The sequence below is a fragment of the Molossus molossus genome, unplaced genomic scaffold (genome assembly GCF_014108415.1).
Source record: "Molossus molossus isolate mMolMol1 unplaced genomic scaffold, mMolMol1.p scaffold_m16_p_4, whole genome shotgun sequence".
Classification (NCBI taxonomy): domain Eukaryota; kingdom Metazoa; phylum Chordata; class Mammalia; order Chiroptera; family Molossidae; genus Molossus; species Molossus molossus.
Genome location: NW_023425377.1, coordinates 62,258,856 through 62,276,976, shown reverse-complemented (window position 1 = coordinate 62,276,976; position 18,121 = coordinate 62,258,856). Strand labels below are relative to the sequence as shown.

The window sequence follows — 18,121 nt, the reverse complement described above, 5'->3', positions numbered from 1 at the left end:
GAATTATAAGTTAAATTTAAAAGGTAAAAGAGTAGAACCCCCAAAAGAAAGCATGGAGAGTAGGCATTGAGGCAGATAAAGAGCCCTTAAATAGAATACAGAAAGTACTAATCTTAAAAGAAAAAAATAGATTTTATTAAAAATAAGAATTGCCATTCACAAAAATTCATAAGAAAGGGAAAAGGCAAGCCATAAATTGGGACATTTTTGCAATACACACGTCTGACAAAGGACTTGTATTCAGAATATAATACAAAAATACAGCTCAATAAGAAAAATACAAATAACCAATGTTTTTTGAATAGTCAAAAAATTTTAACTGGTACTTCACAAAAGAGGGTATCAAAATGAAAAAGTCCGACAAACCAAGTATTAGTGAGTCTGTGGACAACTAGAACTAGATACATTGCTGGCAGGCTTATAAATTGATTCAACCACTTTGGAAAACTGTTTACTGGGCAGTAAAGCAAAACATGTTTACCCCATAACCCAGCAATTCCACACCTGGTATATATCAAAGAGAAATTAATGCATATGTCCACCAAAGGATATGCATTAGAATGCTCACCTTAGCTTTATTTACAATAGCCCCAACTATGAAACAACCGAAGTGTCCACCAATAAATAGTAGAATAGATAAATGTGTTGTATGTATACAGTGGACTACTACTCAGCAATAAAAAATGACATTATGAATACATGTCAAAACATGGTTAAATCTCATAGACATTATGGTAAACTAAAAAACTATACCTAAAAGGACACTGATTGTCTGATTTATATGATGTTCAAGACTAGGCACACTAATCAGTAGCAATAGAAATCAGAATGGCACTTCCTTTAGAGGGAGAATATTGGCCCAGAAGGAGCACAAGGGACTTCTGCAATAGTAGGAATGTTCTGTATCACTATCTGGGTGGTAGTTAAACAGATGTAAAGACAATTTTATAGATGTTATTTGGAGATTTATTTTTTTTTTTTGTAGTCCTTGGCCTACCTTTTGTTTTCAGTCCCTAATATATCCAGTTTTTCTTAGTTTCTAATATGAATATGAGTGTTTTAGTCAATATAGGATTGTTTATTGATAGAAATGTTCAGGAATGCATAAGGAAAACAATACTAAAGTTGGAGCCAACTTTTTAGAGCTTCTTATTCTCTCTTATTGATTGACAGGAACTGAGTTTATTTTGTCAATTCCACAGGTTCATTGGCAAACTCTGGAGCATTAGATGCATAAGACCTTTTATTGTTTATGTAACTTTACTTGAAGAGCTTTCAATCAACAATAGGTCATCTGATCTTATAGCATATACTCATTTGTGCCCCACCTTGTTCCAAGAGGGATTGGAGTGTGAATTACAGTGTATATACAGCACAGTGAAATAAAATAAATATTCTTGGAAATCGGAGCACAAAACAAAACAAACAAAAAAGCCAGTAGTCAATCACAGATGTGATTCCAAGCTTTCTAGTAGCCAAAATAAAGAGGAAAGACAAGAAATGAACAAGATTCACAAAGACCATAAGATAAATAAAACAGATCAGTTATAAATTGGACTACGTCAGAATTAAAAACTTTTATGTTGCAAGTGGACCATGAAGAAAGTGAAAAGGCAACCCACAGAGTGGTTGAAAAGATTTACAAACCATGCATCTGATAAGGGACTAATACCCAGAAAATATAAAGAAGTCTTATAACCAAATAATAAAAAGACAAATAATTAAGAATGGGTAGAAAATTTTAATAGATATTTTTTTTAAAAAGACATACATATGGTCAAGCACATGAAAAGATGTTCAACATCATTAGACATTAAAGAAATACAAATAAAAACCACAATGAGATACCACTTTATACCCACTAGGATAGCTGTGACCAAAAAGATAATAATCAAGTGTTGGTGAGAATGTGTAGAAATTGGGACCCTCTTACATCACTTGTGGGGATGTAAAGTGGTGTAGCCCTTTCGAAGCTAGTCTGGCAGTTCCCAGCAGTCCCACTCCTAATTGTATATTCCAGAGAAATGAAAACATCCAAACAAAAAATTGTACACAAATGTTCATAGCAGTATTCTCGTAATAACCAGTAAGTGGAAACAACTCAAGTGTTCATCAACTAATGAGTGGATAAACAAAACAGGGTATATACCTGCAATGGAATACTATTCAGTCATAAAAAGGAATGAAGTACTGATACATGCTTCAAGATGAATAAACCTTGAAAACATTATGCTAAGTTAGTGATTTTTAACCCGTGTGCCGCAAGAACTTTTTAAACATGTAATACCCAACTATTTAGTCAGGGGCACTGACCTCTTTTCCCTTAGATTATCAAAAAATGACAATAGCCATCCGGTGTGAACAAATCAAAATTATACCTATTGTTTTTTATTTTTGTTTTTTGTCAGATCAGCCAAAAACATATTTTTGGTGTGCTGCAGAATTTTATTAATTAGTTTATGTGTGCCATGAGATGAAAGAGGTTGAAAATCACAGTGTTAAGTGAAAGAAGACAATCACTAAAATCACATATTGTGTGAATCCATTTATATGAAATGTCCAGAATGGGCAAATCCAGGGTTAAGGGGTGGGCATGATAGAGGGAAATGGGTTTGTTTTCAGGGTGATGATACAGGGAAATGGGTTTATTTACAGGGTGATGAAAATGTTCTAACCATAGGCTGTAATGATGATTGCACAATTCTAAATACATTAAAGTCATTGAATTGTACACTTTAAACGAGCCAATTTTATGGTATATGAATTATATTTCAGTAAAGAATAAAAGGTCAGTTTCTCAGTTTTATATGGCTGCTTCTTAAAATGTCCTTTAGTACAGACTGATATCTTAATACCCAATGCAAAAAGCAATTCTAGGAGAGCCCCAAACAATGTAATACTAATACACATTTTGCCACGTAGCTTTTAAGGCCAACACTCCGTACACAATATCAGTCAATGCTTTGTTCTCCGAGTTCCTCACAGTTGCATCAGTGACATACTATTTTGAAGGCACTATCGTTTTCTTGTAAAAGTTTACTTGTTTTATTTGAGGAGATTAGAGAGGGTGTGACATTGCTTTAACACATGCCTACATATGGTTGACAAATGTAAGCCCTTGATAAGTTGATTCCAAGTTTCCATTTTCACATTGGGTTAGGAAGTTAACTTTCCATTCTCCCAGTTTTTCCTCTTGTTGATATATGAAGCCTCGGGAAGAGCAAACAGTTACTGTTCATTATTTTTCACTGCCTTCTTTTTAAAAGTTGGCAGGAACTGACATAATTCTCCTAATAGGATCTTTCTTGCTACTACAACCTTTTCATATATTAGGGCTTTTACTGTCCTAACAGAAGATGCAAGGAAGTTTACGTGTTGGTACTAATTGCTTCCTTTTCTATCACTGAAGGAGAACAGGACCTTCTTAGTAATTGGCCTGCTCTCGCACAATGAATGGAAGCCATATGGATTGTAAATATCAGCCTCTGATGTATCTCTAATCCCAGATGGTACATGAATTTGTATCCAGAATTGGACAGCTTTATGCTTTTGCTAGCACCGTACTCCACCCCTGGACAAGAAATAACCCTCACGTAAAACCCGTTTTTCTTCTTTCAAATGCCAGTGTGTTATTCAGAGGCCTTTTTTGTTGCTGTTAAGTCGTTTAAAATGACATTTGGACTCCACATAAGTTGCTTGAAAGCAATAAGAAGTATTTTTAAATAATTTTTAATAGGACCAGCAGCAGCTCATTTAATACCATCTGAGCTATTACAAGTCCAAGAATGATCGTAATGTTAAATTATTTGACTCTATGAGTTTTTTGATATGTGAATGTCAAGACATAAATTAACATCTGGCTATTTAAAATCAGGAAAGCAACATAACTCTTGGTTTCTGTAGTCAGCTTGATTGACCCAATTGGCTTAGGTATAGATGCCATTAGCTAAAAGGTTCCCATGCCACCTGAAATGTCAGAAACTCTCCCCACCTCATATTCCCCAACCCCTCAATTTAGTTTTTCGCAATAATCCTCTCGCTTCTCTAACTAGTTGACTTTTGTTATGGATGGGAATAGGCTAAAAGGTGGGACCCTAGGATGTCTGCTGGCAGCATTGCTGTTGGTTTACTCACTCTTTTTCTGTCTTCATTTTTGCATGCCACTGCTCCTGCCTCTTACAGCCACAGTAGAAGCAGTAGAGGCCCGGGAAGGTATGGCCATGTTCCTGTGATAGATGTGATCATGTGTCTGTCTACTGGTTTTAAAAGCTTTGTCAACATTTGAAATCTCTTATTGCATCACCAGAACTGTAACAGTGAGAAAAGGAATAGATATTTCTAGACATGCTCACAAAGTATCCTGTAGTTGTATTAATTTCAATGACCCTCTCCACAGCTAATGTCCTTTCTGGGCTCTGTTTTAATACAATGGTTGAAACTTAAGCAACTGGTCAAGAGGGATCAAGAGGTTTAATCCTATAGCTCTTCCATATATAAGAGACATCCATGTGATTACTAGAGATTCAAACAGGTCAGCCTCTATCTAATGATTCTAAAGCAGCAGTTCTCAACCTGTGGGTCGCGACCCCTTTGGGGGTCGAATGACCCTTTCACAGGGGTCGCCTAAGACCATCAGAAAACACATATTTCCCATGGCGATTCATAACAATAGCAAAATTACAGTTATGAAGTAGCAACGAAAATAATTTTTTGGTTGGGGGTCACCATAACATGAGGAACTGTATTCAAGGGTCGCGGCATTAGGAAGGTTGAGAACCACTGTTCTAAAGGATATCAAGAGCAGAGGCAAAGTAGACAGGAATTTAGTTTGGTTTATTTCTGAAGTTGCCCTAAGTCTGTCAAGCTAAATTATCTTTGTTTCTATGAAAGCAAATTTTAAGTAACAAATTTTCTGCGAACCTGTGGATGAAAACCATTGGAATTGATATTGTGTTATAAATTTGTTTTGTTAGGTAAGGTAGTTCAAAATAGGAATGGTTTCCTTGATAATACTAAAGTTTTATCAAATAAAATATCTAGAAGCTATTGTTTAGATGGCTTTTAACTTATGTTCAGCTCCTGGTTGTGCAAGAAAAAAAAAGCTATCCTTCTAAACAAAAAGACTAGTCCTTTTGTTACTTTTTGTGTGTGTGTGGTCAATGTGATGTTTGTGCTAAAGTAACTACACTGTTTAACTTGTTCTATTATTCTAGTGTCTCCTTTTCTCTCTCTCTCCCATTGAGCACGTTTCTGGCCTATAAGAAACTTTCCCAAATGTACTGGGACTGAGTAAGAACTTATTTCTTTTTTGTCAGGTATACTTTTTTTTTTATCCTCACCCGAGGACACTTTTTCATTCTTTGTTCAGATAGAGCAGGAGGGAGAGAGAGAGAGAGAAACATCGATGTGAAAGGGACACATCGAGTGGCTGCCACCTGCACGACCAACCAGGGCCGGGGACAAACTGCAACCGAGGTACATGCCCCCAGCGGTAACCGAACCCAGGTCTCTCTGGACCGCAGGCCGACGCTTTAACCGCTGAGCCAAACCGGCCAGGGCTGTCAGGTATATTTTTATGATTAATTGTATTGAGCTCCATGAAAATTACTTTCACAGTTTCAGCTGCCCTGAGGGCTTTAAGAAATTAGTAGCTTCAAGACAAAGCTAATTCAAATAAAATATTGCCTATTATTCTCACCAGACATGTGCTCCCTAGCCACCCTCCTGTGTTTTTCTCTAGGAGGCTGCTGTGTGCTAAGAAACTTGAAGCTTGTCACTTTGCCTTCTAATTGAGCCCTTCCCTTTCCTGTTTTTCTTAGCTATCAGAGGATTTTCGCTTCACAAGATCCATAGTTTTGAAGAAGCCCGAGGTCTGGACCGAATTAATGAGCGGATGCCACCCCGAAAAGATAGCCAATGCCCTGATGGGCCAGGGAAATTGGTAACCCCTGAGCAACCAAATGCTGCGCCCAGGAGTGAGAAGGGAAGAAAAGCTGATAATGTCTCTGAGCCCTGCTGTGGCACAGGTGGATCCAAAACTTAAAAACATATTTTATTTATTTATTATTGGAAAACAAAGCAACTTAACTTAAACCTGGAGGTGCGTTCATAATACACTCTGCATTTATTCTGTAAGAAAGGTGACCATTTTATAACATTTTTAATTTATGTCTAACATATATATAAGCAATGCATCTGTTTTATTTTCCCTCTTTTTCTTAAATTTTAGGAATTTATCTGATTGCCTGATACATATGTGAAGTCTTGTGCTGTAAAGGGGAACTTCCCCTAATAAAAGGGCCTTGGAAACCTCTAGCCTGGGTTTCTGACTTGAATTAGCCAGGCTTTTCTCTTGTTTTTAGAAGGTAACGTCTTTCATTTTAGACTAATAACTTTTCAAATGCAGGAAGGTGTTTTCCTCTCTACAGGGTACCATTGAAGGAGATCTGTTTGATTTCAGTGGCTTAAACTTCTCTTCTTATGGAAAACTTGATTATAGTAGAACTTCTAAGTGAATAACCCAAACCCAGTGATTTTAAGAACCAAGGGGAATGTTTTCCATAACCTGCTTTCTTCTGCACCCTCAATTCCTCTTAATATGTTTCAGTAATGCAAAATAAAAGATAATGAGGGATTTTCTTAGAATTACTTAAAATTTATTTTAAGTAATTAAATATGGGCATGATTGGTTTAAACTTCCCTTAGAACTTTGGAGGTTTCTTAACTGTTGCCAGATCCTTTTGCTTTCATTTTTGGACCCCAGGTGATTTAGTCCATCTGCAAAGGAAGCTACATGTCTAAATATTTTATAAAAAGAACAATTTCATGTACAACCTTCAATAGAAGTGCTTACGCCCTTCTGTGTATTGCATCAGTTATTATAGCATCTATTCTCCCCAGCATCCTTTTTTCTACATCAACATTTTTTAAATCAACTGGGGTAATGGAAACAGACTTGAGTAGAATGATTCCTTTATGAATTGGAAGTCTTGCTAAGGGCATTGGATGAGTGAGGAATTTCATATATTCTATATCAATTACAGGGTGTTTATCTTTCAGCACTCATCAGGTTGAACTGTATGTCAGAGTCTGTCAGCATATTTTTGAATACAAAAACAAGTGTTCAGATAGAACGTTTGAATAATCTTCCCTTGGTTTTTCAAGTCACAACCAACTAGTGAGGGGAATCTTGGGGGTCTTTAGGCTCCAATTTTTGTTATACTTGGTGACAGGTGCTATGTCATAATGCTCATTGGTCAGCTTTACAGTGAGTGTGCATATCTGGACAACACTACACCAAAGTGCATATTTGTGGAATTCCTTGATGTCATGTGGGATGTAGGAATCCAGCAGAGAAGCAAGTATCTCAGATGGTAGTACTTTATGTTGGGAGCTTCAAGGACAACAGAAACCTTATCCAAAAAAACAATTTCATTAGAAAACTGAGGATTTAGGTCACCTATCTCTCTTTTTTATTTCTTTTTTCTTTTTTTTTCCTCCCCGAGGATACTTTTACATTTATCATCAGATAGAGTGGGAGAGAGGGAGAGAGAGAGAGACAGAGCAACAACGATGTGTATCAACTGGCTGCCTCCAGCACGACCCAACCAGAATCAGAGAGGAACTGCAACCAAGGTACATGCCCTTGACCATGAATTGAACCCGTGATTATTCATTGGTTCACGGTCTGATTGATGCTCCAACTACTGAGCCAAACTGGCCAGGGCAACTCTTTTCTATATCTTTTGCTAACAGTTCCCAATTTGTTTATGACAAAGATCAAAGCCTTTTGGGGATTGGAATCTGGTGACATGGATTATTCTGTTTAAAAAGATAGGAAGGATCCCCAGCTGGTATGGCTCACTTGGTTGGAGCATCGCCCTGTACACGGAAAGGTTGCACAAAGGTTGGATTCCCAGTCAAGGCACATACTCAGGGTGCAGGTTCAGTCCCGGCTGGCGTGTGTACAGGAGGCAACCAATCAATGTTTCTCTTTCACATTGATGTTTTTTTCTCTCCCTCTCCCTTTCTCTCTCTCTAAAATTAATAATAAAGCATTCCCTCAGGTGAGGATTTTTTTAAAAAAGATAGGAAGGATATTTAGGAGGAGACAAAAGATCTCTTACTGGATTGCCAGTAAAACCTGTGCAGGAAGGGAGAAGAAGTCTTTTTTTTTTTTTTTTAATCCTCACTCGAGGATATTTTTCCATTTTTTGTACAGATAGAGTGGGAGGGAGAGAGAGGAAGGGAGAAAGAGAGAAACATCGACATGAAGGGACACATCGAGTGGCTGCCACCCGCACGACCAACCAGGGCCGGGGACAAACTGCAACCGAAGTACGTGCCCTTAGCGGGAACCGAACCCGGGTCTCTCAGGACCGCAGGCCGACGCTCTAACTGCTGAGCCAAACTGGCCAGGGCTGGAGAAGAAGTCTTTACTGATCATCATTTCTTTGTTTTAATTTTTTTTTTTAATCCTCAGCCAAGGATAGTTTCCATTGATTTTCTAGATAGAGTGGAAGGGAGGGAGGGAGAGAAAGAAAAATATCGATGTGAGAGAGACATAGATTGGTTGCCTCCTGCACAACCCTAACTAGGGTCGGCGATTGAACTTGCAACCCAGGGACATGCCCTTGACCAAGAATCAGACCGGAAACCCTCTGGTCCATTGGCCAATGTTCTAACCACTGAGCAAACCTTCCAGGGCAGAAAAGGTGTTTCGTATATTCTGTAGAAAGCTGGGCTGTGTATTTCAACAAATTAGAAAGCTGTGTGTTAAGTGTGTCTGTAAGATACAGAAAGCTTCTTTTATTTATTTTTTTAAATCCTCACCTGGGATTTTTTTCCCATTAATTTTTAGATAGAGTGGAAAGGGAGAGAGAGAAACATCGATTGGTTGCCTCCCGCACAATCCCAACCGGGGCCGAAGATTGAATTTACAACCCAGGTACATGCCCTTGACTGGGAATTGAACCGAGACTCTTTGGTCCTTGGGCCAGTGTTCCAACCCCTGAGCCAAATCGGCCAGGGCTAGATAGCTTCTTAAAATGACACTGTCGCCCTGGCCGGTTTGGCTCAGCGGTTAGAGCGTCGGCCTGCGGTCCTGAGAGACCCGGGTTCGGTTCCCGCTAAGGGCCCGTACCTTGGTTGCAGTTTGTCCCCGGCCCTGGTCGGTTGTGCGGGTGGCAGCCACTCGATGTGTTCCTTTCACATCGATTTTTCTCTCTCTCTCTCTATTCCTCTCTCTCCCTCCCACTCTACCTGAACAAAAAATGGAAAAATGTCCTCGGGTGAGGATAAAAATAAATAAATAAATAAAAAATAAAGGCTGGTACTGTAATCAACAACTTTAGAAAAATAAATAAATAAAAAATAAAGTGACACTGTCACTCAGTGTACCTATATAGGCTTTCACCTATGGCTGAAGACAGTTTAGAAGCCATGCATCTTAAGAATATATTGTAGCCCTGGAAACTGGTGGTTCAGCTGGTTAGAGTGTTGTCCCAATTGGCCAAGGTTGTGGGCTCAAACCCTGGTCAGGGCACATGCAGGAATCAACCAATAAGTGCATAAATAGGTGGGGCAATTCAGTGTTTCTGTCTCTCTCTCTCTCTCTCAAATCAATAAATAAAATTTAGCCTGGCCAATGTGGCTCAGTGGATTGAGCGTCATCCCATGTACTAAGAAGTCCAGGTTGAATTCCCAGTCAGGGAACATGGCCTAGGTTGTGGGCTCAATCCCCAGTAGGGGGTGTGTAGGAGGCAGCTGATTGATGTTTCTCATATTGATGTTTCTGTCTCTCTAAAAAAATCAATTAAAACATTTTTTGAAAGTTAAAAAATAAAAATTTTTTAAAAAGAATATATTGTAATCTCAGTACTTATTCTTCACTCTAGACTTTGTTGGAGGGTTTTAGCATAATTTTTTTAACATTTTAATCTAAACAGTAGCTCCCAAGATGGCTGGTTGTCTGCCCTGGATTTGCCTTAAGACTACTATTTCAGCCTAGCTCCATCATTTCCAACAAACATTTCATCTGCTGTCAGAGATCTGATTATTGCTGTTTTCAAAGCTTCTTCTATTAAACCAACCCCCCTGCATGTTCTAAAGATACTAAAAATACTTTACTCTTGTTCTCCTTCACTTTAAGGTCTATAGGGACCTTATTTTCTTCAACTTCTCTTATAGGAGGAAAAACCAAGGGCTTCTTTGCATACGTTTGTGAAATACCATTTTAGATATGACACTTCTCAAGGTCCAGTTTTCTCAATTTTGTTTACATCCACATTATATGAAATTTCAACTTGATCAGATGACTGTTTTTTAAATAAGTACTTAAGAAACTCATCTAACATCAGTTCAAAATATACATCCTTTTAAAATCTCTGTGTTCGGAATATTTGGAGCAAAATAGACCAATAAGCCGTGTGTGTGTGTGTGTGTGTGTGTGTGTGTGTAATAGAATGCTAAAATAAAAGTAGCCTCAGCTACTTTTTTCTTTAAAGCCTCAAGGTGACACTGGTTATGGGTATAGCCACTGTTTATTCCATGGCCTTTTGTGACTAGATATTAACCAGTGAAGTAAAAATTGCTTGTCACACTCTGAGGATAAAAGAATCCGACTCTCCAGTAACATCAATATTTTTCATATCCTTTTATCTATATTTACATCATCTTTTCTGTTCCTACAACATTTCTTATCCTGATTATTATGTTCAAAATAGGTAAAGAAAATCCTTATTATTTTGTCACAGAATATTATTATTTAATGACATTAAGGAACAAGGGTAGGTTTCTTCAAATTGGATAACTTTGGAGACTTTCAGCCTTGGTGTTGTCCCTTAGATCCTCTTCTGAGTAATTTTAAACACAAAGTTTGAGGCAGCTGCTCTCTATACGAAAGGTATTATAGACCACGCCTGTGTGAGACGCAGCTGGGCTCACTGCCTTCCTGTTTTATGTAAATATTGTAGACAGTTGCCAGAACTGTACCTTATTTATAAATAGAAAACTCAAGGTTTTGAGAATTAAGTTCATCCTGACCAATCTGGGTGACCAGTCAATTAAAATATTTTTTAGGAAGAGCTTGCCCCACATTGACTGATTTAGAGTTTTTCTTTGCATTAATTATCAGATATTTCTGTTTTGGTATTGAAAATTATTTCCAAACCCATAAAGACTTGTTGAAATATTCTAGAATCCCCCATATGATTATAGTTGTTATAGTAACATTGGAATCCACTGTTTTCAAAGTATTATTCAGCATTCCCTACTCAGGCAGAAAAGATTTCAGAGGGAGGGTGAACCCTCATTGTGGGGATGAGGCTCCCATTTTCTAAATTATTTATGGTTATAACCATGGATACCACCTTGTCTAGCACCTGGTCTACATCTTTTCTGAGATCTGCTATAAGAGGGAATAAAAGGCAGCCTAAGGAGCCCCAACAATAGCTGGAGGAGGGTCTGGATTACCAGGAAGACAGTTCCGAAGGCTGTGTTACTCTAGTCCCTCTTCAGCACTGCTGTGGTCAGGTGCTCGTAGGAGAGCCATAAGAAAGAGCAGGTGTAGGGGAAGAAAGTTGTGTAGTTGAAAAACAAGGTTGTTACTTTTATCTTGAGTTGAGCAGAGAACTGTGTTAACAATAGAGCTTTGTGCCAATGAGAGAGTGTGAAAGAGGCAACCTGTATTACTCTGAGACTTGACCTGACCTGCCTATGTCTAGCCAGCCAAAGTGAATGGGGTCAGGGTTAGCTGCCTTCATCTATGCAGTCACAAAGGTAAAGATGATACTGGAGAGTATATTCCCTCCCAGGAGGCCTTGGCCTCATGCCCCAGCAACCTTGGCAAGACCTGCTAAATAACACCTTTGTCTGAGAGAGGGTTATGCATCTTCTTTTCTGCATCCTCATGACAAGTCTAGGTGGCTTAAGATCAAGAAGTGAGGACATGGACGTCGACCATCCCTCTGAGCAGCTCTAAAGTAGGGCCATGCACACTGCCTTCCTGTAAGTTCTTGCCCAGACTCCCTTCACTCCCTTGACACAGCTGGCTCCAAATAACTTTTTGCATGTTACAGTGGAGGGCATATAATAGGATAATAGGGAGGAGGCCTGCCATAGATCTTGATTAGTGATAATAAAGATGCATTCTTTTGTCTGTCAGAGAACCTTTTTGAAGATATAGTCATGAACCCTTACTCTTCCTTTCTCAGTGCACTGTAACCAATAGCTGTTTTTCCTAGTAGAAGTATCAGTAGGTATTTTCCAAGAAAGGATCTGGTTTTGCTTCTTAATGAGGTGGTCAGTCATGAGATTAACTGGTGATGTACTTTTTTTTAAGGCTTTCTGGGTGATGGCCTATTTCCTTGTGCTTAGAGATTACTTGCTTTTTCTTGCTTTTCAATTATGTTAAAGAAAATGGTGGAAATGTTATTTATTGGCAGAAATCATTTATTAACTTTTTGTGAACAAGAATTTAAAACTTTCTTACTGTAAATTGGAAGTCATCTTTTATTAAAAAAAGAAAACACTCTTAAAACTAAATTACAACTTTATTGGCTCCCCGTGTCTTTATTTCCTTGTGTAGGCACTTGTATCTGGCTTTTACCTTTTGGTAATTACACAAGTCAAGGCAAAGAAAGCCTGATGGTCTCTGATGCCAAGGAATTCCCCTCTCAAGGAAAGGGGTTCCCTCACAATAAAAGACCTCTTCCACCTTTTTTAGACCAGTTTGGTGGCCGCAGTAGTGTTTCTATTTCTCCCACTTAGAATCCGCTCCTTTTCCCAGCCTCCTTCCTGGCAATATACCCACTACTAACTCATGCTCAAGTCCCTGCTCTTTGTGTGCCTTCTCCAGGAGAGGCTGCTCCTTAAAGAGAAGGAAGAGCTCGGCTGGTGTGGCTCAGTAGTTGAGCGTTGACCCGTGCACCAACAGGTCACCGGTTCGATTCCTGGTCAGGGCAGATGCCCAGGTTGTGGGCCAGATCCCCCGTGGGGCATGCAGGAGGTGGCCAGTCGATGTTCTCTCTCATTGATGTTTCTATCTCTCTCTCCTTCTCTTTTCTTCTCTCTCTCTAATATCAATAAAGAAAAAAAATTTTTAGACGGACAAGGAAGAAAGACATCCCAGAAAACAAAATCCTTACCAAAAAACCAAATAATTATTATAGTAATTTAATAATTCTGCATGGGATCCTAATAGACATAGATGATTTCCATCTTAGAGAAGCTGAAGAAATCAGAGAAGAGTTGAACGTGGAGTTGAGTTGGACTGCTAAGGAAAAGACGTGTCAGGCCAGCCTCTTGATTCCTCTGAAAAGTAGAAATATGCAGATTCACAAGGAAAAATAACCTCCACTGGGCAATGGGGTTGGGGGGGATAGGAAAAGCACCCAGGGCCCTTGGAGTGGAAAGCATGTTCATCAGGGATTCTATCAGTTATGGCAGTAAAGGTAGAAAGTCTGAATCCAGGGCCTGCCACACCTGAGTAAGGCAATTTTACTGTCAGTACAGTAACATCAGGGGCCGCAGTGCAATTTATAGGCTGGAAAACGAGCCTAGATTTCTAATTTCAAAGAAGCCGAGAATGCATTTTGGGATCTTTCACAATAGTGTCCTGACTTAGCAATGACCTTATACTTCAGCTAAACCTTCAGTCAAATGTAATATTTACCCTTATTTCCAGCGTTGTGAAAAAAAATATTTTAAACCTGGAAATTAAGAACTCACATGCAAATTCACATTTACCTCTCACTCCATGTACATTCAGTCCCCCTTTCCTGCCTGCTCTCTGTAATTGCATGGTCTTGCTCTTGTATCCTAGCTTTCAGGTTTTAGAAAGTATGTTTAATTTTGATGCAGTGGATTAATAACTTTTTGGTAAATTGGGCAGTCTTTATAATGTTGCTGCAGTTCTGGAGAAGGTTCATCACAGAATTCAAGGAGGCGAGAAGACAAGGCTATTCTTTGTTTGGAGGCCAGAGCACTACCTCACGATGTCCACTGGCCAACAGCTCAGCCCTCTTATCCTCCTTATCTGAGTTGACCCACGCTAGGAAAGAAGGTTGATGCCGACTAGTTTTCTAACTCCTGGTCTGTGTGCCCTTTGTGGCTGAGTCAACTTGGCCAGGTTTTCCCTCTGAGGTCATCACTTACTTATCCTTGCCTTATAAAATCTGCTTTCTAAAGAGCTGACAGCCACTTGCTCTTACTTTCCTGAGAACTAAAAGAGGTTCGTTCATCCAGCTCCGTTTTCAAAGACACGCATTTGCGCCTTATGCTTGTGTGCTCATCTGTGAATGGAGGGACAGTGAGCAGCCGTGATGTGGTGTCAGTGTAAAGGCTTCCTTGAAGATAGACGAGATAATTGGACAAAAGGCTGAATTCTTCCATAGCCTTCGGGATTTAGATGTGATTGACTCTGAGAAGCCTTGATAGGTCCCTGTTACATCATGTGTGCTATGGAACAGTCTGTGCAAGGAAGGCTCAAAAGCCTTATTCTCTATTCCTGTGGGGATCCACTCACTCACCTTGGCTGCCTGGCCCCCACACTGACCACATTTGACCTGGAGTGGTTTTTTGTTTTGTTTTTTTCCACATACAGAGATCCCTTACCTTACAGGGACTATACCAAAAATCTTGGATTCCAGATGGCCCAGGGCATGCTGTTGTCAGCTTAGGAGAGTCTTCCCAGCTCGCAGTGGGTCTCTTGTGTTCCTCTTCTGCTGTTTCTGTCCATGAAGGTTTGGCATGGATAAGGGCCATCAGGGGAATTTGGCATTAGCAGGAGCTGGGCCCAGGAGAGGACCCAGGAGAAAGCGATGGAGCCCAGAGGATGAAACAGTCCAGGTCTGTACTGTTGTGTCTGATGTGACTTGGTTTCAATTCCTCACTATTGGATGACTGTGGTTTTCCTCCCTAGAGTCCAAACTCCTCGAAAGGAGTGCTTTCTTTGCTAATCAATTCTGGCCTGTTTGTTCCATTCCCCTGGTAGGAAGAGAACACTTCTGAGAGCACAAATAAAAACCTGCGCGAAGCCTAACCAACCAGTCCATCCCCTTGTAGGAAGAGAGGAGTAGCAGATGTCCCTCCATTGTCTAATATGGGGGCTGAGGCACAGTGCTGGGGTGCCACTTGGCTGCTCAGGGTAGACCTGAGTGTGACATTCAAATGCCAGGCTCCCTGCGCCAGATAAAGCTGCTTCTCAAGAAATGAGAGTTCAGGTTTATGTCTTCTGGTATCGCTTGCTTCCTTTCCCCCCTTGAGAAATAAAATTGAATTCTCTGCTCATCCTTCTCACTTACAGTAAAAGGCTACTTCAGTGCTATTTCCATCCGTCCTTCCTTGTGGTGACAGAGGCTGGCTTTCAGAGTGACCCGAATTCTTGTGCAGCCACCCTGTTCTCTCTCCCTCCTTGGGAAGAGCCACATCTCTTGGTAGTCTCTTGACTAATCATCCCTTAGGGGGGGTGGGCGTGGACAGACCTCTGTTGACTTGGGTGTCTTGGGGGGTAATCCTCAGAACAAAAGGGTGCGGGTGGGGCATGCTGCTGACCAGGATCAGATAGCCAGGAAAACAGAGCAGTTACATAACTGTTAACTATGGCTCAGGTAGCTCTGAGAAGGCAGAGGTGGCCCCTGACAAAAAGCAGTACTGGAGATGGGGAAGAGTCACAGGGACGGAGGGCCTGTTAGATGATAAGGGAGTCAGGAGATAATGCATTGGGATGAAAGGAATCTGCTCTGTTGTTGACAACAGCCCCGTTACCTAGGACAGCCTTGCCTTGCCCCAGCGTCTCCCTACACTGTGCCAGCTGTCTGTGGGTTGGGACAGCAGCAAGTGTAGAGCTGAGGCTGGAAGGAGGAGTCAAGAAATGAGACACCTGGTTCTTGGCTGAATCTCTGGACTTGCTACTTTTCCCCTTTAATCTCCCACTTTTCAAAGAGGAGGAATTGTATCCCTAAATACAGGCAGAAAAGAAAGTGTTGGTCATGGTGCCTCATGCTCTCTCTTCCCACTGATCTCTTATTTATTTTTTTATTTTTTATTTGGTATGTGCCTCTAGTGGGAACCGAACCTGGGACTCTCTGGTCCGCAGGCCGCCACTCCAACCACTGAGCCAAACCAGCTAGGGCTCTTATTCTCTCTTCTATGAGGCTGGTGGACATCAAGGAACAGGGTGGAGGGAAACTGTTGTATAGCTCCTCCTTGGGCCAAGCACAGAGCTTAAGACTCTGGGAAGGATAGCAATTTCCACTGGTGCCAGAGAGAAGCAGGCTCTGAGCTGAGACAGGTGATGAGCCCTAGATAGGCAGACGTCAAAACAGCTTAGGAGAAAAGCTCAGGTCTTCAGCGGGACCTACCTCACGCCCTACAAAGCTGTGTACTGGGCTCCCTATTCCCATAGAGATGACACTGGTAGCCAGTCCCCAGCTCCTTGCCTATGGCTGCCACCGCCCTTTGTGAGAAACAGGAAGTTGGGACCTTGGTCAGCTCAGTTGCACCCTCTGCATTAAATATTTATCTTGGAGTCCAGGTCAGAGCCCTAGAGAATAAAAGAAGCTCGCTGCTGGTGAGAGGGGGGCATGACCAGGATTCCCGGAGTTGGAAGATCTTCAGCATCACCATCTTTGGAGAACAAGGAAGAAGGTGAAGGAGATGTGACCCTTCTTAGTCGTGAGAACCGTGACAGGTGGGGAACAAAACTGGTGACAAGGGAAATGGGCACAGCTTTTATCCCTGAGGGAGAGAAGTGTGTCTAAGCTTTAGAGGAGGGAAAATGCACAAACACCACCCTCCTTTCTGCAGCTGTCTTCTTGGGGTGGGGCTGCTGTCCCTTCCCCATCCCTTCAGCCTTCCAGGAGAATCACAGGTTCTTAGAAGAGGCCTTAGAGGGCATCTCCTCCAGCTCCCTGCTCAGTGCAATAAGTGCCTTTACAAAGATACCTACCCCTCAACTGGCAGACTTGGAACCCCCTGTAATCATTTAAAAGCTCTTCCTTAAAAACCTTGCATCTGCTTCCAAGTGTACAACTAAAGGTCTCACTTGTGCTAGTACAACCTGGCAGACACTGGAAGCCAGCCGGTAGCCTCTCTTCAGCTTCTCCTCAGCCTAAATATTCTTCCTTCCCGTGTTCACTTGTGAAGTTGTTCCATGCTGGCTCACCAGGATAGCCCATTAACTGAAGTGAGAAGAGATCAATTTAATGGCATCAATGATTGTAGGCATTTTAAAAAAATTGTTTTATCTTTTCTCCATTCCCTTCCTTCTCAACTTTTGAGTTGAATGATGCACTTGGAAAACACTAGTGCAGCGATTTTCAACCACTTTCCTCTCATGGCACACATACACAAATTACTAAAATTCTGCGGCACACCAAAAAATATGTTTTTTGCTGATCTGACAAAAATAAGTATAATTCTGATTGATTTACAAAATAATTATATTAAGTATCTACCCTTTTTACTACAAAGTGACTTTTTAAAAAATCAGGTGCCTATTACTTGTACATAAGGATTTCTGGTACTAATAATTAAATCAGACACAACCTTATTATGTGATAAGATCAATAAGATGCAACTCTATTATATGATCTACATATTTATGGTTCAAGTCAAGCCATTCACACCAGAGGGCTATTGTTGTGTTGGCTGTTGTCATTTTTTAAATTTGACAATCTAAGGGAAAAGAGCTCAGTGGCTCTGCATGTTTTAAAAATTATTGTGGCACACGGATTGAAAATTGCTGCTGTAGTGCATGGTGGCCTCAGGACACCAATCTTATCCCTAGTAAGTATGCAATGAATGTTTTCATATTTTCCTAATTTATAATTGATCACTCCCAAAATAGATCTAAAATTGCCTAATACTTCTTTGCTATTTGGTTTGGGACTTGGGGTCCCAGAGCCAAGCCAGGGGCTAAAAAGTACTTCGAGTCCTTCCTGTTCGTTGTGAACATTCATTTAGTACCCTCACTTCCTATCACAGGCTCTGTGCCCACACACAGGCCTTGGGGAGAGGGGAGAAGGGATAGCCAGAGTCGGGAGCCAATCTGTGCGGGCTCCCGAGACCCGTGTCAGAGCAGCGGGAACAGCGGAAAAGCAACAAGATCAAAACAAATGCG

General features: G+C 40.7%; 2 protein-coding genes across 6 annotated transcripts in view; both read left to right on the top strand.

The window, feature by feature from the left end:
- Positions 1-6,345, top strand: part of PPP3CC (protein phosphatase 3 catalytic subunit gamma) — a 159,819-nt gene extending 153,474 nt beyond the window's left edge. For 3 of the 5 annotated variants that reach the window (XM_036281738.1, XM_036281737.1, XM_036281740.1), the window contains exons 13-15: positions 4,183-4,212; positions 5,820-6,100; positions 6,230-6,345. In XM_036281738.1, the coding sequence (XP_036137631.1) occupies positions 4,183-4,212; positions 5,820-6,043 (254 nt within the window). In that variant the 3' untranslated portion in view covers positions 6,044-6,100; positions 6,230-6,345. The remainder of the gene's footprint in view (positions 1-4,182; positions 4,213-5,819; positions 6,101-6,229) is intronic. The other 2 variants (XM_036281742.1, XM_036281741.1) reach the window with 1 other exon arrangement.
- SORBS3 (sorbin and SH3 domain containing 3) overlaps positions 6,035-18,121 on the top strand; it is a 36,859-nt gene continuing 24,772 nt past the window's right edge. The window contains exons 1-3 of the mRNA XM_036281735.1: positions 6,035-6,100; positions 14,603-14,847; positions 16,535-16,690. Coding sequence (XP_036137628.1) covers positions 16,584-16,690 — 107 coding nt within the window. The 5' untranslated portion in view covers positions 6,035-6,100; positions 14,603-14,847; positions 16,535-16,583. The remainder of the gene's footprint in view (positions 6,101-14,602; positions 14,848-16,534; positions 16,691-18,121) is intronic.